Below are 20,893 nucleotides of genomic sequence, written 5' to 3'. Positions count from 1 at the left end.
GTAATAGAACACTGATGAGCTTTTAAATAACACCACAAAATTCCATCAAATACCTACATCTAGTAAATACACACAAAAACACACAGATACATAACAATAGGAGTGGGCAATCCTCATTTTTGCTGGACCACAGTTTGCTTCTAGAAGCATCTGAGACATGGAATTTTGAAGACTATTAAAACTTATTTCAGGCACTTAAGGATTAATACTATTTTATTAAGCCACGAGATGCATAAACAACTATTCAAAATACAAAATGAATGCAAAATGGCAGAGTGCAGATACTATTACTTGTGAATCCTAGTACAAAGGCTGGATATAAATTTAAGAGCAAGAGACGAAATGTGATCGAATACCAGACTCTTCTTTTTCTGTGTTTATCAATATGCTGCTCCCTGTTATAGGTGTATGCCACTACCCACTGTACAGATTCCCATGCATATTTCAATAAAGTGGATCCATCAGTTAGTAATTCAGTATGTAAAAACTTACCTTTCTGTGCTGGACCATTCAGTGATGGTCAAAACAGGCAAAAACACATCTCACAACACATCAATTACAAAGGCATGCACAGAAACACACTACAGTCAGAACAGCTTCATGCACATGCGAACGTACTGTAACTGCAATAGTGAAAAACTCCTCAGAAATATATTGTTTTCTTAGCCAGTATGCATTAAGCCTAAACATTTTTTAAAAATTCAAGCCTAAAGATAATTCTTAAATTCAGTGGGCATCCTACAACTGAAACATTACCTTTTTCTTTTTTCTATTTTTTTTTATTTTTTTAGTTCAGCTCAAATATGCCTCATGAAAAGTAACTGAAACTAGGTGGCATTTCAAACAGAAATCGAAAATAATCTAAAAAAAAAAACTACATTAAAAGACACTAAAGACTATGTTTGTGTATGTCCTCACACTGCAGAGTTCTGAAGTCCGTGCAGAAGTTTGTGTGTTGTTGTCTGTCTTTCCACTCATCTCTTTCTGATTGCTCCGATGTGTTACCTGTTTGAGCTCTCAATCGAACATCTGGAATACAAAGCATACACCATATACAATGCACCATATACACCATTTTATATACATATAAAAGCACCAAAGAGCTAAAAATACTTATTGTGCATAAATCTTATGTACAATAAAGGGTTTACTAAGTTTACTTATCAACATTATACTATGTATGTTCATCTTGCTACACTCAACAGAAAAAAGTTTATGCATGCCTGACACCTCCATGTGCATCTTCATCTGTCCATGTGGACAATGGTCATAGATCTTACACTTCCACAAGGAAAATAATTTTCTTTTGGGGTTAAGGCAGGGGTTCCCAAACTTTTTGTACAAACAACCCCAAATGGACATTATGAATTTTCTGCGACCCCATGCTTTGACCACGCTGCATTTTTTTTAAATGCCAGAGATATAATTTGGGTCCACTGTAACATTTGAACATTTTATTATGTTATGCACCATGATGTTAAACTGACAAGCTCTGTCTTTCCGCTGTGGTCGTGACCGTTGTCATTAGCTACATCTCAGATCGAAAACACTGACTTTACATTCAAAAGTATTTACTATAAAATCTAGAAAATCCAGAAGGCTGGTACTTAGAACAGACCTTTTGGTAGGTTTTAAGGTATGAGAGTCTTTTTAAAATTCAAAAAGAATCTGTAATGGGAAAACTGGTTAGTGTTACTACTCAGTAACAGTCTAGAATAGTACATAAGTAGTACATGCAATTTGAGACATAACGCTAGTTTGTTTAGTGGAGGTAGTTGGACAGGGGAGATTTGTAATTTTTTCATTCCAGAATTCCTACAATAGTCCTGCGTGTCAAAGACCAAAAAATAACAGCGAAAAAGACCAAAATAACATGCAACCTATTCATTTAAATATGGCTTGTGTCATGGCAACGTTGGAATCGGCATCCAACTACAACACGCATAACACTACTCATCCTACAAAGATGGTAGTCGCGGACTCCAGTTCACATCATGCTCGTTCCAACTCACCTGATTACTAATCATAGACACTTGGACTCAATTACACTCCACAGTATATAAGGACTCTCATTCCACTCACTCAAGATTGAGTTTGTTAGCTTCTCTTGAGTTATTTCACTCCAAAAGATACAATTGTTCATTGGTTAAATCACTGCATGCAAAATATTACACATAATGAGCATTTTGTTTATACAAAATAGAGGCGTGCATCAGGAATGGGAATCCACTGGACCCAGCAAAAACTCACATAATACAGACAGTTTTATTCTCATGTGGCCAAAAGCTGGTGGTCAAATGAAGCTTGTGGGACAAAAAGGCCACTTGGGGGGCTTTCACAGTTGGCAGGTTAGTACAAAACGGAGCACGGTTTGCATGAAAAACTGGTAATGTGAAAGCGGCCATGTGGACCGGGAAGCGCACTGCAGTACCGAATCCGAGACAACATGTAGGAGGTGGTCTGAGTTCGGCTGCACTGGAACTGTGCTGCAATTCCTGTGAATATGAACGCAATTATATATCTCTAACTATAGCTTGTGTGTTGTGCGTATATTTCTGAATGGGACAGTACTTAATCTTGATTAATGTTAATTTCAACATAAATACATATATATTTATATATATATTTATTTATTTACTTTATATATATATATATATATATATATATATATATATATATATATATATATATATATATATATATATATATAGTTTATATATACTTACTTTATATATATATATATATAGCAGTTTCATGGATAGCAGTTTCATGGATAGGTGTGGCCTGTTTCCTACTTGTGTCATGACAAATTAAGGAGATAAAAGGTCTGGAGTTGATTCCAAGTGTTTAATTTGCATGTGGTAGCTGTTCATGGGAACTCTCAATATGCAGGCCAAAGAGGTGTCGATGCAAGTGAAAGAGGCCATCATCAGGATGAAAAAACCCCAGACCCATCAAAGAGATAGCAGAAAATTTAGGAGTGGCCAAGTCAAAAATTTCGTACATTCTTAAAAAGAAGGAATGCACTGGCGAGCTCAGCAACACCAAAAGGCCTGGAATGATCGTGGATGATCGCGGAATTCTTTCCTTGGTGAAGAAAAATCCCTTCACAACATCTAGCCAAGTCAAGAACACTCTGAAAGAGGTAGGCATATAATGACATTGACATTGACAAAGTCTACAATCAAGAGATACCTTCATGAATGTAAATACAGATGGTTTACCTCAAGACGCAAACCACTGGTAAAACTCAAGAACAGAAAATCTAGATTAGACTTTGCCAAAAAAACTCTAAAAAAACAGCTTTACTTGTACCAGAATGATGGGAAGAGAAGAGTATGGAGAAGGCAAGGAAGGGCTCATTTTCGAAAGCATACCACATCATCTGTCAAACATGGTGGAGCAGTGGCATGTATGGCATGGGCATGTATGGCTGCCAGTGGAACTGGGTCACTGGTGTTTACTGATGATGTAACTGCTGAAAGAAGCAACACGATGAATTCTGAAGTGTATAGAGCTAAACCTTCTGCTCAGATCCAGTCAAATGCTGCAAAACTGATAGGACAGTGCTTCACACTACAGATGGATGATGACCCAGAACATACCACGAAAGCAACCCAAGAGCTTCTTAAGGCAAAGAAATTAAATGTTCTTAAATGTCCGATGACCTCAACCTCACAAAGCATCTCAAGGGAGCACCTTTGATCTGAAGCTAGGACTGTTAAATATTAGATCTCTTACGTCTAAAGCTTTTATTGTTAATGAAACTATTACTGACTTTGTTTGTACTGTACTTTGTTTAACAGAAATGTGGATTAAACCAAATGAGTATTTAGTATTAAATGAAGCTAGTCCTCCCGGATAGAGTTATTTACATCAGCCCCATCTAACTGGCAGAGGAGGAGGTGTCGCAGTGATTTATAATAATAATCTAGGGGTCACACAAAAACCTAGTCATAAATTCAATGCATTTGAAGTTCTTTATACCAGCATAACAAACGTAGCCACAAAAAAAAGTCTACCCAGATGATTCCGCTAATTATTATTTACAGACCCCCAGAGCCATATTCTGAATTCCTTTGCGAATTTGTGGATTTCATCTCTAACCTGGTTGTTTCTTTACACAAAGCATTAATTATTGGAGAATTTAATATTCCTTTTGATAATCCAGAAGACACTCTGAGAACAGAGGTTGTATCCATTCTAGATTCAGTAGTTGTTAATCAGAATGTAATAGGACCCACCCAGCATCTGCACAGAGTTTTATCAGTAATTATGTAACTCTGATTGGATCACTGTCTGATCCCGAAGAACCTGACCAGGCAACTGAATGCTTAGAATCAACATTCCACTACATGCTAGATAAGGTAGCTCCACTTAAAGGAAAAATATTTAGAGAGAAAAAGCTATCACCCTGGTATAACGATCATACGTGCACCTTAAAACAGATCACTCAAAAATTAGAACATAAATGGCGTCAAACTAAATTGGTAGTATTTCAAACAGCATGGAAGGAGAGCCTTCTGAGCTATAGAAAAGATGTGTCGACTCCGGCTTTGAGGGGGACCTGGGCCACCAGGCAAAGTATCCATGATCTGATGGGCTCCCTCTGGCCAGCAGGGACCAAGCATGTTGTAACCCCCAGTGCAATGGGCCAAAGTCACTTCCTTAGGGTGGGGCAGGCAGGCAACAATGTTCTCACCAGAGTCACAGGGCAGAGCAGAGTCAATGTACAAGACCATGTCGGCCTCGTGCGTGGCTTGCGGGGCCGCCTTATCATCCTCTGGTTGGTCTCTGGCACGAGCTCGTCTGTAGAGGCCGCCCCGTGGGCCTCTGGCACCTTTCTGGGCTGGTGAGGCTGCCCTGTCAACGTCTGGAGTTAGCTGGGCTGGTGAGGCCACCATGTCTGCCTCTGGCATTGGCTGATCTGGTGAGGCCGTTCTGTCGGCCTCTGGTGTTAGCTGAGCTGGTGAGGCCACCCCGTTGGCCTTTGGCATGAACTTGTCTGTAGAGACCGCCCTGTTGGCCTCTGGTACTAGCTGAGCTGGTGAGGCTTCCCCAGCAGCCTCTGGCATAAACTTGTCTATAGAGGCCGCCCTGTCAGGCTCTGGTGTTGGCTGAGCTGGTGAGGCCCCCTGGATGGCCTCTGGCATTGGCTGAGCTGGTGAGGCCTCCCCATTGGCCTCAACCATTAGCTGGTTGTAGAGGCCACCCCCTCAGCCTCTAGCATAAGTTGCACTGAGGAGGCCACTTCCTTGGCCTCTGGTATGAGCCCCACTGTCGCCCTGCTGTCTGTGTTCAGCTGACTAGGCTCGGCTAATGCACAGGTTGTAGCCCTCCCCAAAAAAGTTTTTGAGGGGGCCCAGCCTAGAGCTGGTCCAGGATAATCTTGATATGGTCGAGCTGTTATTGGTTCTCCTGGATCTGCTTAGCCTGGTCAGACATAATTTGGATAATCTCTGCTGCATTCATGGTTAAGTCTAGTTCTCTGTCACGGGTGGGTTGGAGACGGATGCAAGTGCAGAGTATTTTATTTAAAGTGCAACACACGTGAAAAAAGATTAAGACTATGTTACATACACATAAACTAGACAGGCATGAAATATACATAAGCATGGCAAGGATATAACTACATACAATGCCACTACTCAGAACAGACACTAGACAAAGAGTGCTATACAAACGTGACTTAATTACAAGTGCTCATTGTGCTTAAATGTGATTCAGGCGTTTGTGATGATGTGACTCGTTGTGTGACGTGAACATACGGTGTGCAGTGGCTGATGGGTGCTGTAGTCCTGTGCTGCTGTCGGCACTAACCTGACACATATTAGTCTTTCTTTTTATTTGTTCATTTTTAAATTGTCCATTCTTGGCTCTTGCCTTTTTGCATCTTATTTTATTGTCATTGACCACAAAGAAAAAAATAAATGCAATCTGCTGCATAAGTAAAATCACCTGATTTTTTTGGGGGGACTTAAAGGGAAATGCTTTTCTGTAAAGCCAGTATTCTAGATGCTCTACTAAATCAGAATGGGCCATCCAGAAATCAACTTAAGCACCTACGTATGCCAACTTTAAATAGGGAGAATCTCTAAAGCTTTCCCTGCGTAAATACTGATTTACCTTTTGAACCCAAGTCGCCAAATCTGAATACAGTCCAATGTCCTATGTGAATATGTAGCATATTTTTCTAACCTTGTTATTATGTTAGCTGGACAGAGGCAACATACGGCTCTAAATCTTCTTCTTCTTCTTCTCCTATTATAAAATTTGTACCATTTTTACGGGTCGCAATTTTTGATGTACAGCCAAGAAGTTGCCAAGAAGCCAAGTGGGCTGAATTGTAGATCCCATATGAGAATATGGTGCTTGTGCTTTTGGAAAAGATCTGAATTACAGTTGATGTAGCAATGCTCCAAAATGTGTTTTGCCCCCACAGGAATACATCGACAATATTTCGCTGATAGTGCTTTCACAAGATTTAAGCCTTTCTTCATTCAGCTATACTGAAGACAATTAAAACTGTATTGCGTCACCTGAAGTCCTAGCAACCAGCTGGACTATGACAGCAACTAGTTAGCACCCTAGCAACCAGGTGAGTTTGCTTACCAACTGACTAGCTACAACCTAACAACCAACTGGGTTCATATTAGAACCATCTAGAAACATGACTACCTGGGACCTAATAACAGCCTCATAGCAACACCCTAGCAACCAGCTGGGTTAGCATAGCAGTGTTGTAGCATTTTAACACTTTTACATTTTTACCATTTTTAACAAAAATGGATACATATGCTTTCATTTACTGATGATAAGGACAGAGTTAGATTTATGTGTAGGCACAGCATTACTTGAATGAATTAATTAATAGCCACATTAATAATTATGTCAGTGGAAGGCCCTCACAAGGATAGTAAGACAAATGTATGTGTGTGTTTTAAATGTAGGTTAGTGTGGGTGTTTTTAATGTATGTTTACAGTGAGATTCTGACGTACCAATCATGCGGATGTAGAGAGCCATCTGGTCTGAGCTGTCATACGAAACCGCTCCTCGTCTCTGTTACAAACATGCAAACAAAAAAACATGTAAACAACAACACTGGAGTACATATCTCTCCTGTCCCAATGTATACACCCCTGGTAATCAGCTGAAAATAAAAAACTGGAAATAGCCAACTTATTTAGCCCTGATACAAAATGATATATATACTCACTAACTTTTGCATATCCAGTGTTTCTGGCCAGTAGATACTAAGATACTAAGTACAGATACTAAGTATCAGATATATACATCTCTAATTATTCTAGTTCTGGTAGGATGGTGAAATCTGCATGGGTGCCAGTTCTCATAAGCAGCAGTGCAAAAATAAACATTGTAATATATGCCCAAACCATTATTTTTAGTCACATAGGAAAAACTAACACACACACACACACACACACACACACACACAGATACTTCAAGGGCTGCTTCATTTCAGAAATCAGGAAGTCAGGTGACCCTTTAATTGCACACAGGTATATTACATTTAACGGTTTTGGGGTTTTTTTTTTGTAAATAATTTTGCAAACTATACTGATTTTTCCTCTCAATTCAATATTATGGGGCAGTCGTGGCCTAATGGATAGAGAGTCGGACTTGCAACCCGAAGGTGAACCTGAAGGTTGTGGATTCGAGTCTCGGGTCCGGCAGGGATTGTAGGTGGGGGGAGTGAATGACCAGCGCTCTCTCCCACCCTCAATACCACGACTGAGGTGAGACCCTTGAGCAAGGCACCGAACCCCCAACTGCTCCCTGGGCGCCGCAGCAAAAAAAAAAAAAAAAAAAGGCTGCCCACTGCTCCGGGTGTGTGCTCACGGTGTGTGTGTGTGTGTGTTCACTACTTGTGCAGAGCACAAATTCCGAGTAAGGGTCACCATACTTGGCCACAAGTCACTTCACTTCACTGAAAAGGGTGGGAAATACTTACTCAGATGGCTTAGGAAATACAAGCCCTGCTCTACCAAACAGATCACTATGTTCAGCTTCATCTGAAAGCTGTTCTACCTATACTAACCTACAAAAGTAACCTGTAGAAATGGTACTGAAGGTTTACTCATTTGCATCATCAATTATTAATAACTTTCAGTAATGGCAAATATAAAAATATTTTGGATGTGTTGCTTCAAAGGGAGTCCATGCAGTGACAGGGGGTCAGCATGTACTGTTTGAATGGTTTATGCTTGTGAGGTACTGGCCTGCTTTGTGCTGAAATTTAACGTTGGGTTTTAAATCTAAATATAATTCTTACATTTACATTAAAATGGATTTTGAGGCCATATAAAATAAGCACATGGCCAAATTTTATGTATACACTGCGTTCCACATTATTATGCAAATTGTGTTTAAAGGTCATAAAGGTCATTTTTTTGTCTGTCAGTTTAAACACATGGATGGGAATGTGTGTCAGGGCTCTTCCAATCACTGCAATCAATCTCAGACACCTGTGCCAATTAGTTTGCAGGTGAGTCCAATTAAAGGGAAAACTACTTAAGAATGGATGTTCCACATTATTAAGCAGACCACCATTTTCCAGCAATATGGGGAAGAAGAAGGATCTCTCTGCTGCCGAAAAGCGAGAAATAGTTCAATGCTTAGGAGAAGGTATGACAACTTTAGATATTTCAAAACAACTTCACCGTGATCAGCGTACAATAAAGAGATTTGTAGCCGATTCAGAACACACACGGGTTCGAGCAGATAAAGGCACAATGAGGAAGATTTCTGCCAGACAAATGTGTCAGGTTAAGAGAGCAGCTGCTAAAATGCCACTGCAAAGCAGCAAACAGGTATTCGAAGCTGCTGGTGTCTCTGGAGTGCCAAGAACATCAAGGTGTAGGATCCTCAAGAGGGTTGCAGTTATGCATAAACCTGTCATTCAGCCACCCTTAACCAAAGCTCAGAAGCAGAAACGCCTGCAGTGGGCCTACACATACATGAAGACTAATTTCCAAACAGTGTTGTTCACTGATGAGTGCCGTGCAACCCTGGATGGTCCAGATGGATGGAGTCGTGGATGGTTGGTGAACGGCCACCATGTCCCGACAAGGCTGCGACGTCAGCAAGGAGGTGGGTGCGTCATGTTTTGGGCTGGAATCATGGGGAGAGAGCTGGTCGGCCCCTTCAAGGTCCCTGAAGGTGTAAAAATGACCTCTGTGAAATATGTGGAGTTTCTGACTGACCACTTTCTTCCGTGGTACAAAAAAAAGAACCGTGCCTTTCGTAGCAAGATCATCTTTATGCATGACAATGCACAATCCCATGCTGCAAGGAATACCTGTGCATCATTGATTGCTATGGGCATAAAACAAGAAAACCTCATGGTGTGGCCCCCATCCTCCCCTGATCTCAACCCTATTGAGAACCTTTGGAGCATCATGAAGCAAAAGATCTATGAGGGTGGGAGGCAATTCACATCAAAACAGCATCTCTGGGAGGCTATTCTGACATCCTGCAAAGAAATTCCAGCAGAAACCATCCAAACACTGACAACTTCCATGGATGCAAGAATTGTGAAGCTCCTATCCAATAAGGGGTCCTATGTCAAAATGTAATTTGGCCTGTTAAGATATTTTTGATTGAAAGAGCTTTTGATTTCAGCAAATATAACCTGCAAATGCTTGCAGTTTAACTAATGACCATTTTCAGTTGTTTACAACAATAAAATGTTTTGAAACTCTATTGTGCGTAATAATTTGGAACAGTGCATTTTAAGATTTAGATTTTTTTTTAAAAAACCGTTATGATTTGGAGGTTCGTTCGAAAACAGTCGAGTTATACTCTAATGCTTGATGACTTGAAAATTATGAGAACTATCATTTTTATAGATTATTTAGGAAAAAGAGAGAAAAATTACATTTGCATAATAATGTGGAACGCAGTGTATATTAAGCTAATCATGTAATGTTTGATGTTGGTCATTTTAGTGTTCATTTTTACAGATCTAAATAATTCCAGTAGAAATTGATTTTTTTCACAAATCTATACATACATGGTAAGTTTAAGTGCTTAGAATTCATGATTGGTGTTTATATATATCCTGTTTCTTGTTTGATTTTAGAAGTCTGTAGAAATTCTACAAGAAATAACCCTTTGTGTATAAAATGACAAGAAAAAAACAGCTATGTTTTACATATTTATTGTGCAGCCCATTCTAATTAAAAAGGGCTAAATAAGTCAGATCCACGTACCAAACAAGTGACCTGTATTTGTATAATTACTGACTTTAGCCTGTCTGGTGCTGTGCACAATGTATCATAACAGGACTGACATTTTTTTTTCTTCCCGTTAGGGATTGCCATGGCGGATCACTGATCCACATATTTGATTTGGCACATTTTTTATGCTGGATGCCCTTCTTGACACAACCCTCCCCAGTTTTATCTGGGTTTGGGACCAGCACTAGCAGGGCACTGTCTTTTGTACTGGGGTTGGTTCCCTGGACAGGAATCGAACCCAGGCCATGGCGGTGAGAGCAACGAAGCCTAACTACTAGTCCTCCAGGTACCCATAAGGGGGCTGTCATAATATGCGATATTATGTGTAGTTATGACTATGTCATGATGTCATGGAAACCAACTGTCTGCTATAACCAAGGAAGTAACACAGAAAGTCATCCTTGTGAAAGATGTATTTACTGCTCTCATTCTGGAAGAAGCGGTTCGTGTTCCTTCCAGAATGTAGAAGAAACAGTTCATGCTCTTTTGTACAAAGCTTCCTAAATAAAATGGGAGTGTACAAGTGAGCACACTCATCTATACAGTAGGTAGTGAAGCAGGGAACATTCTCGGTTCATTCTTATTTGGTGAGAGGGAGGATAAGGGCTTTGCAAAAGTTATGGCAAAAGTGAAAATTTTGCCAGGAGAAAAAGTGGAGATACTCATCTGCGCTCTGTGTGTGTTTTTGGAGCAGTGTGATTTTGGCACTAAATGTGAAAAGCAAATTGTGGTTCCAGAACAGTTCCAGAACAAAGAACTGTCTTTCCACTGCAAAGACAACAGATGGTAGATGTGGAAAAGCAAATCACAAGAAGCGGGAAAACTGCCCAATAGTCAACATGCAACAGGTGGGGGAATACTGGTCATTGAGAAGGAACGTGCAAAAGCAAACTACTCAGAGTCTGAAAAAGAGATATCAAACCTTCTGTGGTTAACAATGGACTGTTCAATTCAACATTGGTAAAATGCCTGTTAGCTTCTAATTAGACAATCAACAAACTAAAACTAGGGAGAATACTGCTATGTGTTAAGACTGAGTGGACCAGGTGGCTGTTTGCATTGTGTAGACCAAGTCACACAACGCACAAGAAAAAAAACATACAGTGCACAAGAAAAAAAAAAAAAACAACTTGCTCAGCTGTGCCCAGTTTAATTAATGGACCAATAGCACAGCAGATAGGACAAATGAATGATGTATGAGGTCCAGGGAGGAGTTGGGCCTACTAAAAACACAGCTGGCCAGGATAATGCTACAGGAACACTATGCAAAATGTACCACACACAGGGTCACCACCCCTCTTGTAAAGCCTGTCAAAGAGGAGCTGGACAGGATGGAAACCAAAGGCATTATAATAAAGGTGACCAATCCCACAGAGTGGTACACCTCCATTGTACCAGCTCCAAAATAGGCAGACAAGGTGCATATACGTGTTGATCTTTGAAAATTAAACAAAGCCATATATACAGGTTGTAGAGGTTCATAAACGGCAATTAATGAACTCCCTCCCTAGGAAAATAACTTCCCAACCTGGCCACAGTGGGCCAGCATGGACCTCAGAAATGCAGTAGTCTGCAGTTCAACAGATCAAAAGACTTTTCACAACCTCATCCACTTTAGCATTTGAAGATGGATTATGTGCTAATATTTTAAAATGTTACTGGAAGTTGCATTCAGACAGCCAAATTTAAATTAATGGGGTACATTTTATCTTTTTCACTATCCTGATATGCTGCACTAGTGTAGTTCAGCAATAAAAATGGATTTCCCTATCCATCTACCTCCACTATACACTAGACTAGTAAATCAGTAATCAGGAATATTAAAACCAGCACGGAATATTCCTTTGGTTTTTAGTCACTTACATTACACATACGGTGCATATGTTGCTGACACAGATGTGGAGTGTTCCGTAGCATCCACCATCGACAACATGCCAACTACTAGATGGAAGATGGATAACTTCCGAAGATGGATCCAAGCTGCTGCAGCAGTGGACAACAAGCTACAGACTCAGCAAGAATATGCATTCAGGATGGCCTGAACACAAAAGGAAGACACCCACCAAAGTTAGAAAATTTTTCTCCATGTGAAATGAGCTGTCAATACAACACAGGCTGGTAATTAATGGCAACAGAAGCGTTATACCTGAGACATTGAGGGCAGATAAATTAGACTGCATACACAACGGGCATCATTAAATAAATGCTGGGACAGAGCAAACAACTCAGTATGGTAGCCCTGTAAATCATCCCAGATCAAGCAAAAGTGAGGACAGCCCAGTCCAGAGGACCATTGATCTTCATGCCCCTTGCTGATAGACCATGGAACAGAATTGGCATAGACCTGTGTGAACACAACAAACAAAGCTATTTAGTCATCTGAAGAAATGGCTACTAACAATGGACCACAGTTTAGCAGTGCAGAATTCAAAGAGCTGGCTTGTGAGCTTGATTTCTGACACATAACCTCTGGCACACATCACCCACAAGGAAACAAATATGCAGAGAGAGCTGTACACACAGCAAACAAAAAACAAAGCATGTGTTACAGATCCAACCCATGCAAAATCACAGGTGCTAGTAAAGCAGAACTCTTAATGGTGCTTAAGATCTGAATGACCCTGCCAAACCTCAGGAGAAATCTGTTACTCAGGTGGCCGAACAGGCAATGGAGTGACCAGGGAGAGTGTCATGCCATGGTAACACTCATTCCTACCTCAGAGCTAGAAACCACACCCAAACATGTCCCAGATCAGTCACTGGAAATCTCAGGGGACTCCTATTTTCTTGAGCAGGAATGAGCCCACAGACACTGATAGTATACATGTATACTGGTATACATCAGGTCTGGCAAAATCATTAGACCAGACAAGAGACTGAACTTTTTTAAACTTGTAGTGAAACAAACACAGGCCCTAAAAAAAGAAAGAAAGAAAGAAAGAAAGAAAGAAAGAAAGAAAAGGAGGATATGGCACATCCATTTATATGAGATAATTGATGTAATTTGAGTTCTAGAAAAAAAAAATCCAAAATTTTCAGAAAAAAGATGAAAAAGGAAGTATTTCAAAAACAAGGGTTGTACAAATGAGGACCAGAAAATAATAATTAAAAAAAACCTCTTTATGTCCAGAGATGCTTATGGCCACTTCCAGTGGAAGCCTTTAGTCATGGCTTGACCCCTTTACAACTCTAGACAGCAAGTGCTCTTAGCACAACCCATAACACTGGAAGAAGCCATGGAAGGGGAACAGGTTGTTGAAAGTGTTCTGGAGGAATGGATAATACCACTGGCAAAGGCCATGCCTCCCCCAAAGGCTTGTGTCACTCATACCCCTTCTCTCTCAGACAAAGGGCAGATGGCCAATGAGGGAAAAATACCAGTACATTGGTGCTGTGGACAGGCAGTACACCTACATCATTGTTGTACAATCCCTAACACCAAACTAATCCAACAGCCATTGGGAAATGGGAAAGGGGTCAGACTAAGAGGAAGATTTCCTGTTTCCAATTTCCTCAACAAATCCTTCCAAATCTGTCAACATCCTTGAATCCCCCTGCTGAGTATGGCTATATTAAGTGAAGACAGATGGAAAGCTCATTAATGCCCTACTCATTACCACTTCTGTTCCCCTGTTAACCATTTCCATGGACCATGTTTGTATGTTGGGGCATTGTGCAAAAAATAGAACTGGATTGCTGATATGCCAGAGAGATATGGGATGTGCTGCAAGGTGTAGGGGCATTAATTGAGTGACTTATCTTCCAACATGGTGAGCTTGGCCATTGCGCACACACTGCCCATTTCCTATGATAGTGAGCATCAGGGGTTGAAGTCAAATATCTGGGATAATCTGTATCTGATGTGGTAGATTTTGACTAAGTCTGTAATGAGCAAGGCAGACGCAACAGCGGCACTGAAAAACTCCCTGACACACATGAGGAAGGAAACCTGCGAGGAATCAGACTCAAAAGGCCAACTTTCCTATAATGAGTGACACTCAATACTAGGATTATACACTACATGGCCAAATGTTTGTGGACACCTGACCCTCACACCCATATGTACATTTTGAACATCCCATTCCAGATTTAGTGTTGTTATAATAACCTCCACTCTTCTGGGAAGGCTTTTCACTAGATCTTGGAGCGTATCAGTGGGGATTTTCCCATTCTGCCACAAGAGCATTAGTGAGGTTGGGCACTGAATTCGGGTGAAGAGGCCTGGGGCGCAGTTGGCAATTCCAGTTCATCCCAAAGGTGTTCAGTGGGATTGAGGTCAGTGCTCTGTACAGGCCACTCAATATCTTCCACTCTAACCTTGCCAAACCATGTCTCCATGGACATCCCTTTGAGCACAGGGGCATGGTCATGCTGGAACAGGTTTGGGCACCTTAGTTCCAGTGAAGGGAAATAGTAATGCTACAGCTTACAAAAACATATACAAATGTGTGCTTCCAATTTTGTGCCAACAGGGAAGGCTCCTATATGGGTGTGATGATCAGGTGTCCACAAACCTTTGGCCATATAGTGTAATTCATTACTTTTCCACAGTTGTATACAATAACGTGAAGCAGTACTAATCACTGCAGTATGCAGGGCAGATCACCCACTGAAGCAAGGGTGAGACTTAGGCAAAAACTGGCTTTGGGAAGTGTCAGTCTTTAGGGTATTCATGTAGGACTTTATTAAAACTCAATTAAAAATCTTGTATGGTAGCACTACTTGTATTGTTCTCTGCTTGATGTATCGCTTTGTTTGTATTTTCTCATCAAATCAAATAAGCTTTGTGAGTCTCATCTATCTATCTATCTATCTATCTACAGTATCTGCCTATCTGTCTATCACTTTGCAATACACTGGCATCTATTTTCTGATTCTGTTTTTTGATTTTTCAGCAAACAGTTCTGAGTGCTGAGTTCTAACTGTCTCTGTTTTAAAACAAGTATACATTATTCAATTCAAATTTATATTACTTTCAAATGTACATTATGTACAAATGTGTTTCGTTTCACTGTGTACTTGTATATGGCTGAAATGACAAACTCCACTTGACTTGACTTGACTTGACATTAGTAGTAAATAGCAGTTGCTTTTAAACAATCTTTTTCATCGTCTTTTATCTTCAATCAATTTTCTCATTTTTAACTTTTTGTGGACACCTGACTATCACATCTATATGATGGTCTTCCCCAAACTGTTGCCACAATGTTGGACGCACACAATTGTATTGGATGTCTTTGTATGCTGTAGCATTACAATTTGCCTTCGCTGGAACTAAGAGGCCCAAACAAGTTCCAGCATGACAATGCCCCTGTGCAAAAAAAGTGAGGTCCATGAAGACATGGTTTGCCAAGATTGGAGTGGAAGAACTTGAGGGCTCAGAGCCCTGATTTTAACCCCACTTCACTGGGATGCCATGTTCCAAAATCTACTCAAAAGCCTTCCCAGAAGAGTGGAGGTTATTATAACAGCAAAGAGGCACTAAATCAGGAATGGGATGTTCAAAATGCACATTCGGTCATGGGAAAAGAAAGTACACCCTCTTTCAATTCAATGTTTTTATTTATCAGGGCCTAAAGAATAATTGTGTGGTCCTCATCAACTTCTATAAACAAACAAATAACCTCAGCTGACAACAAAAAACACAACAGATTTCCATAACTAGTCAGTTTTCCCCAGAAAAAAAAAACAACATTCAGAAAATAGGTGGGGAAAAAAATAAGTACACCCTTCCTACTTAAAAGAGTTATTAGCCGTCAGGTGTTACTAATGAAATGCACAAGATTAGTTAATCTTCAAGAAGTGTGACTACCTCATAAAAGCAGAACTTTTGGCAGTTCGGTGCTCTAGAGCACTCAGGTGTGTGTGTCTACATAATGACAAGAAGAAAGGTCATCAGCAGTGACGTCTGAGAAGCAACTGTTGCTGCTCATCAGCAATTTGAAATTCACCATTCTACAGTGAGATCATTCTACAAATGGAGAGCCTTCAAGACAATTGACAGGAGTGAGCGTCTCAGCAAATTCATTCTATGGTCAGACCACTAAATGCTCAGAGATATACAGAAAAACCCAAGAGCGACATCATGTGTCCTACACATTCAGAAAAAGACTGAACAAGAATGGCTTTCATGGAAGGGAAAAAGCTCATTCTCTCCAAAAATAATATGGCATCACAACTTTGCAGGTTTGCAAAATTACATCTGAACAGACCACAAAAGTTCTGGAACAATATCCTTTGGACTGATTAGACCATGGTGGAGATGTCCGGTCATTACACTCAGTGCCATGTCTGGTGAAAACTAATATATGACCACAAACACCTCATACCAACTGTCAAGCATGGTGGTTTGAGGGGTGATAATTTGGACTTGTTTTGCAGCCACAGGACCTGGGAAACCTGCAGTCATTGAGACGATGAACTCCACTTTACACCAGAATATTTTTGAGACAAATGTGAGGCCACTTCTCCAGAAGCTTAAGCTGGGCTGAAACTGGGTCATGCAATTTGACTGACTAAAGAAGAAAAAAAAAAATCAAGGTGTTGGAATGACCAAGTCAAAGTCCAGACTTCAACCCCATTGAGATGCTGTGCATAAACGAATGCCCTCAAGTATCAATGAACTGGAGCAAAGTTGTAAAGAAGAGTGGGCCAAAATATCTCCAGAATGATGTGAGAGACGGATAAACTCCTACAGAAAATGTTTACTTCGAGTTATTGCTGTTAAAGATGGTTCTACATGTTACTGAATGTTGGTTTACTTTCTGGAAAAAAAGACTACATATTGAAATCTGTTGTGTTTTGCTGTTGTCACCTGAGGTTATTTGTTTGTTTATAGAAGTTGGTGAGGATGACAATTGTTATTTAGGCCCTGGTAAATAAAAAATACAAAACTGAAGAGGGTGTACTTTCTTTTTTACTATGACTATGGGTGTGATGGTCAGATGTCCACCAACATTTGAACATATAGTCTATTTCAGTTCAGTAAACCCAGTAGTTTTCAACTACGTATAGTAGAAAATGTTTTCCTAGGCCGTTACATGTCATTCATAGATAGATAGATAGATAGATAGATAGATAGTCAAGATGTCCAATTCTTTGTTTGCAATATACTTATAAAGTGTGTCTTCAGTCCTTGCTGTAACTACAACATGTAACTTTTATTTTCTAATCAATTTAAGTTGAAGTGACAGCCAAGAATAAAGAGGCAACAGGTGTGTGTGTGTGTGCAAACAGCAGTTGGAACTTGTAGAAAGCACCTGCCTTTGCAATTACCTTCAACACAACAATACTACTCAAACATTATTCAAAATAGTAAAATCAATAACATGTTTATTTACATATTACATACACAATACCAGTGGTTTAGGCAAATAGAGCCTTACACACTGAATATTGAGTATGAATGTGCTTTTGTACACTAGACAGACCTCTTCTGTATTACCTTTTCACTATCAAATATGACACCGAAGTTAAAGTCAACAGCTCCTGAAAATTCAAATGTAACCAAATCCACATATACAGGAACCCATATCACAGCACTCTTCAAACTGAAACTAAACACAGCCTTCATCCAGCCTTTGAACTGTTGCCCCTCAGTCAGTGCTAATGCTGGTATCACATTGTCAGACAGAATTAGTGTACAAATAAATATTTGGCTGTATGTTCAGTTGAAATGTAGCCCTCCTGATATCTGTCATGCTGCTCCATTGTAGCAGCTGTCTTCATGTGGGAAGTAGCTGATCTGTCATTCAGGAGGAGGATGACATTTGTTTCTAACTAAATTACACCTCCATTCCATTATCTTAGCTTATACCACAGCACTGTTGAATTCGTGAAGGTGTTGATTAATTTTCTAAAACAGCATGGGGTTGACAGCAGTTCCACCTGTAATTCAAGTCACTTGTATGGAAGACGCTCCACATTATCTAAGCCAAACAATGAACAGATTTTATGTGTTTAAATGTGCTGGCATTGACATATGTGTCTCCATTCATTTTAACCACTTTCTCTTAGAAAGTGCTTAGAAGTGGTCTAAATCCAACCAACTTTAACAACCTAATGCAGTGTTGTGGTTTAGACAGTTCCATATCTCGTCTGACACTGTTCCATGTGTCAGTATTACATAGCAAAAATACATACATACATACATACATACATTACATAGCTCAGTTCTTACCTTACTCTTTCAGAGGACAAGTGGGGAATTTGATAAGACCATGTTTTCGGAGTTAAACATCTCTTAAAAAAAAAAAAAAAACATCTGGGCTTTTTGCTTTTACGTTTCTGTGTTAAAACGTTTCTGCGTTAAAACTGATCTACTCCTGAAACTAACAATTAAGGCCTCCCTGCGTTCTGAAAAGGGGAACCTCTAAACAGAACAGTGTGCACAAAGGAGAAAAGGATAGCTCCACTGCTGTAACTAACACATTATGAGATTCATGTCCAGCACCTTGACTGTAGTACTTTGATAGTATCAGAAGCATAACTCAAAATCTGGACTCAGAAGCACATGACATTCTCCCAAAGGAATGTCTTTTCTACAATGGCCGGAGCGAAAGGTTATTCTAATGTGTTAATGTCTTTGAATGTGTCAGTATAACAAAAAAAAAAAGGTGTTGTCCACTGTCTACAGGTGTGGTAGAGCTGTGTGCTATGACTTTAAGCATGTACTGGCACACGGTGCCGGGCGAACAGACATACCTTTGAGAGTTGGCGGGGAAGAGGACCACCGAACAAACCCGAGCTCGAGGTGATGCAGATGGCACCACGCCGGCCGAGGACGTGTTTCGGTACTGGCCGGTCCAGCGGTAGCATCGGCAGCTGGTAACATACTTCCATTGATGGGTCAGGCGATACGACGAATGAATGTCAAATTAATCTACGAAAAACGCAGCAAAAGTGTCATGATCCATCTAAAGTGTTACAAGTCGTAGCATAAAAGTTTGTTTAGATCCGTTTCATAAAACGTCGATTGAACTGGCGGCCTATTTGACTCGTCCCGTGCTTGGCTCTGTCCCATAATTCAGTCCTTAGTTTCCACCCGATAGTTGAAAACCAGGCCGCGTACCAAAACATCACTTAGCCTATTCGCTTCCTTATGTTAGTATGCGCATGTAGTCGTTATATGTTAGTATCGAATATATTCGTTATATTTCATATTCCGTCCGTTCGAGGTCTGAGACATTACAACATCAAACAAATCTCTTGAGCGGATATGTTAAAAGAAAACTCAACATGGAAAACGATGGTGCCGTTGTCTGTAACTCTGTCGCGTATAGGCAAATCCACTGTCCGATCCGCAGCTGGAAGTGACAAGTTACAAACAAAAATATACTCGACGAGCTACAGGCGGCCGCAGCTCCCAGCCTCGTGCCAGACAAAAACGAATAAAAGATCTCAATTTCAAGGTACAACGAGCTGTTCGGTGATACACATCTCCCCGCAATCCCTTTCGAAACCACTGAAAAACCAAAGGGAGGTGGGATCTTGAAACGTAAAGCTGCACAATCGGATTTGTCATATTATTTGACCTGTTAATATAGGCCTAATACCTGCTCGTGTTGATGATTAATAGACCATTTCTTTCAAGAAAGAAGTTTGGTTGCCGACATCTGAAAGGCTGTGCAGCGATGGAGTGATAAAGCAATAAAAAGAATTTCCGACGGTTTCTGTCCTGCCTTCTCTCTGTTGTCATGCAATACTACATGCAATATATGTCAATATTTTTCAACATCCACATTTAGCCAAATTGAATACCAATCTTTATATTCTGAAATGTTAAATTCGTTACTAGTTAAAGTAGTAGTCTACATCTGTCTGAAAGGACAGCGACAGGATGGCAATAAAGGAGTTAAATTAAGGAGTTTAGAGTGAACTCCAGTCAGTGTGGACAGTACATGTGCTGTATCAGGCTAATACCTCAGGGTAATGTTTTGACCACTTTGTCCTCTCATTTTCTCATGCGACTAAAACAATACAACTTTAGCTTGCTATAGCTAAAGTTAATGCAAGCACTTGACTAAGTAATAATAACTCTTCCTAGCAAAAAAGTTCAGCAGGACAGAGGCAACAAAGCGGTGTCATGTAACTTCACCTCAGGGTCCCAGTTAAAAATGACTTGTTAAGCCCTTACACAGTCTCTCAATCACACACTGAGGTCCCCATCTTGGGTGCACCAGTAATTTCTTGCAGTTTTTGGGTAAAATTGTGCCTGTCTGAATGACTGTTTGAATAAAGAATGTTCCATCTGTGGAAATTTGAATTAGAGCCACCTGAATCCGAGTGCAGGCGAACTGCATGCTGGTCCAGCAGAGGGCACCAGCGTCTCACTCTCAAATCAGCCGCTCACGTTCCATAACGCGCATGCGCATTGTTGCCGCGCCTAGCGCTGGCAGTTGCCAGGGCTTGTTTACTACAATTTTGAACATGCCCACCCCGTAGTTTTTTGCCGCACAAAAAAACTTTTGAATGAAAAATATTTTATGACATGTAATTTGGGACAATATATTTGATCATTTGGGACACATATTTTCATTGGTTTAGGCCTTTACGTTCGTTCTCAATGACAAGTTTAAAATGTTATTTATTTGTAGCATAATTATTGAGATGTAGGCCTAAGTAATGTTTTATA

General features: G+C 40.3%; 1 protein-coding gene across 9 annotated transcripts in view; it reads right to left on the bottom strand.

Moving 5' to 3' along the window:
• LOC113543000 (high affinity cAMP-specific 3',5'-cyclic phosphodiesterase 7A) overlaps positions 1-20,607 on the bottom strand; it is a 33,296-nt gene extending 12,689 nt beyond the window's left edge. The window contains exons 1-5 of one of the 9 annotated variants that reach the window (XM_026940900.3): positions 18,964-19,102; positions 12,407-12,604; positions 12,124-12,298; positions 7,000-7,060; positions 919-1,029 (exon numbers count right to left, since the gene is read on the bottom strand). In XM_026940900.3, the coding sequence (XP_026796701.2) occupies positions 919-1,029; positions 7,000-7,060; positions 12,124-12,177 (226 nt within the window). In that variant the 5' untranslated portion in view covers positions 12,178-12,298; positions 12,407-12,604; positions 18,964-19,102. The other 8 variants (XM_034314636.2, XM_034314637.2, XM_026940898.3 and 5 more) reach the window with 8 other exon arrangements.
• Between the last annotated feature and the right edge of the window lie 286 nt (positions 20,608-20,893).

Source organism: Pangasianodon hypophthalmus, chromosome 21, assembly GCF_027358585.1.
Source record: "Pangasianodon hypophthalmus isolate fPanHyp1 chromosome 21, fPanHyp1.pri, whole genome shotgun sequence".
Lineage (NCBI taxonomy): Eukaryota > Metazoa > Chordata > Actinopteri > Siluriformes > Pangasiidae > Pangasianodon > Pangasianodon hypophthalmus.
Note: the sequence above shows the minus strand (reverse complement) of the source record. Positions and strands in the feature narration are given on the sequence as shown.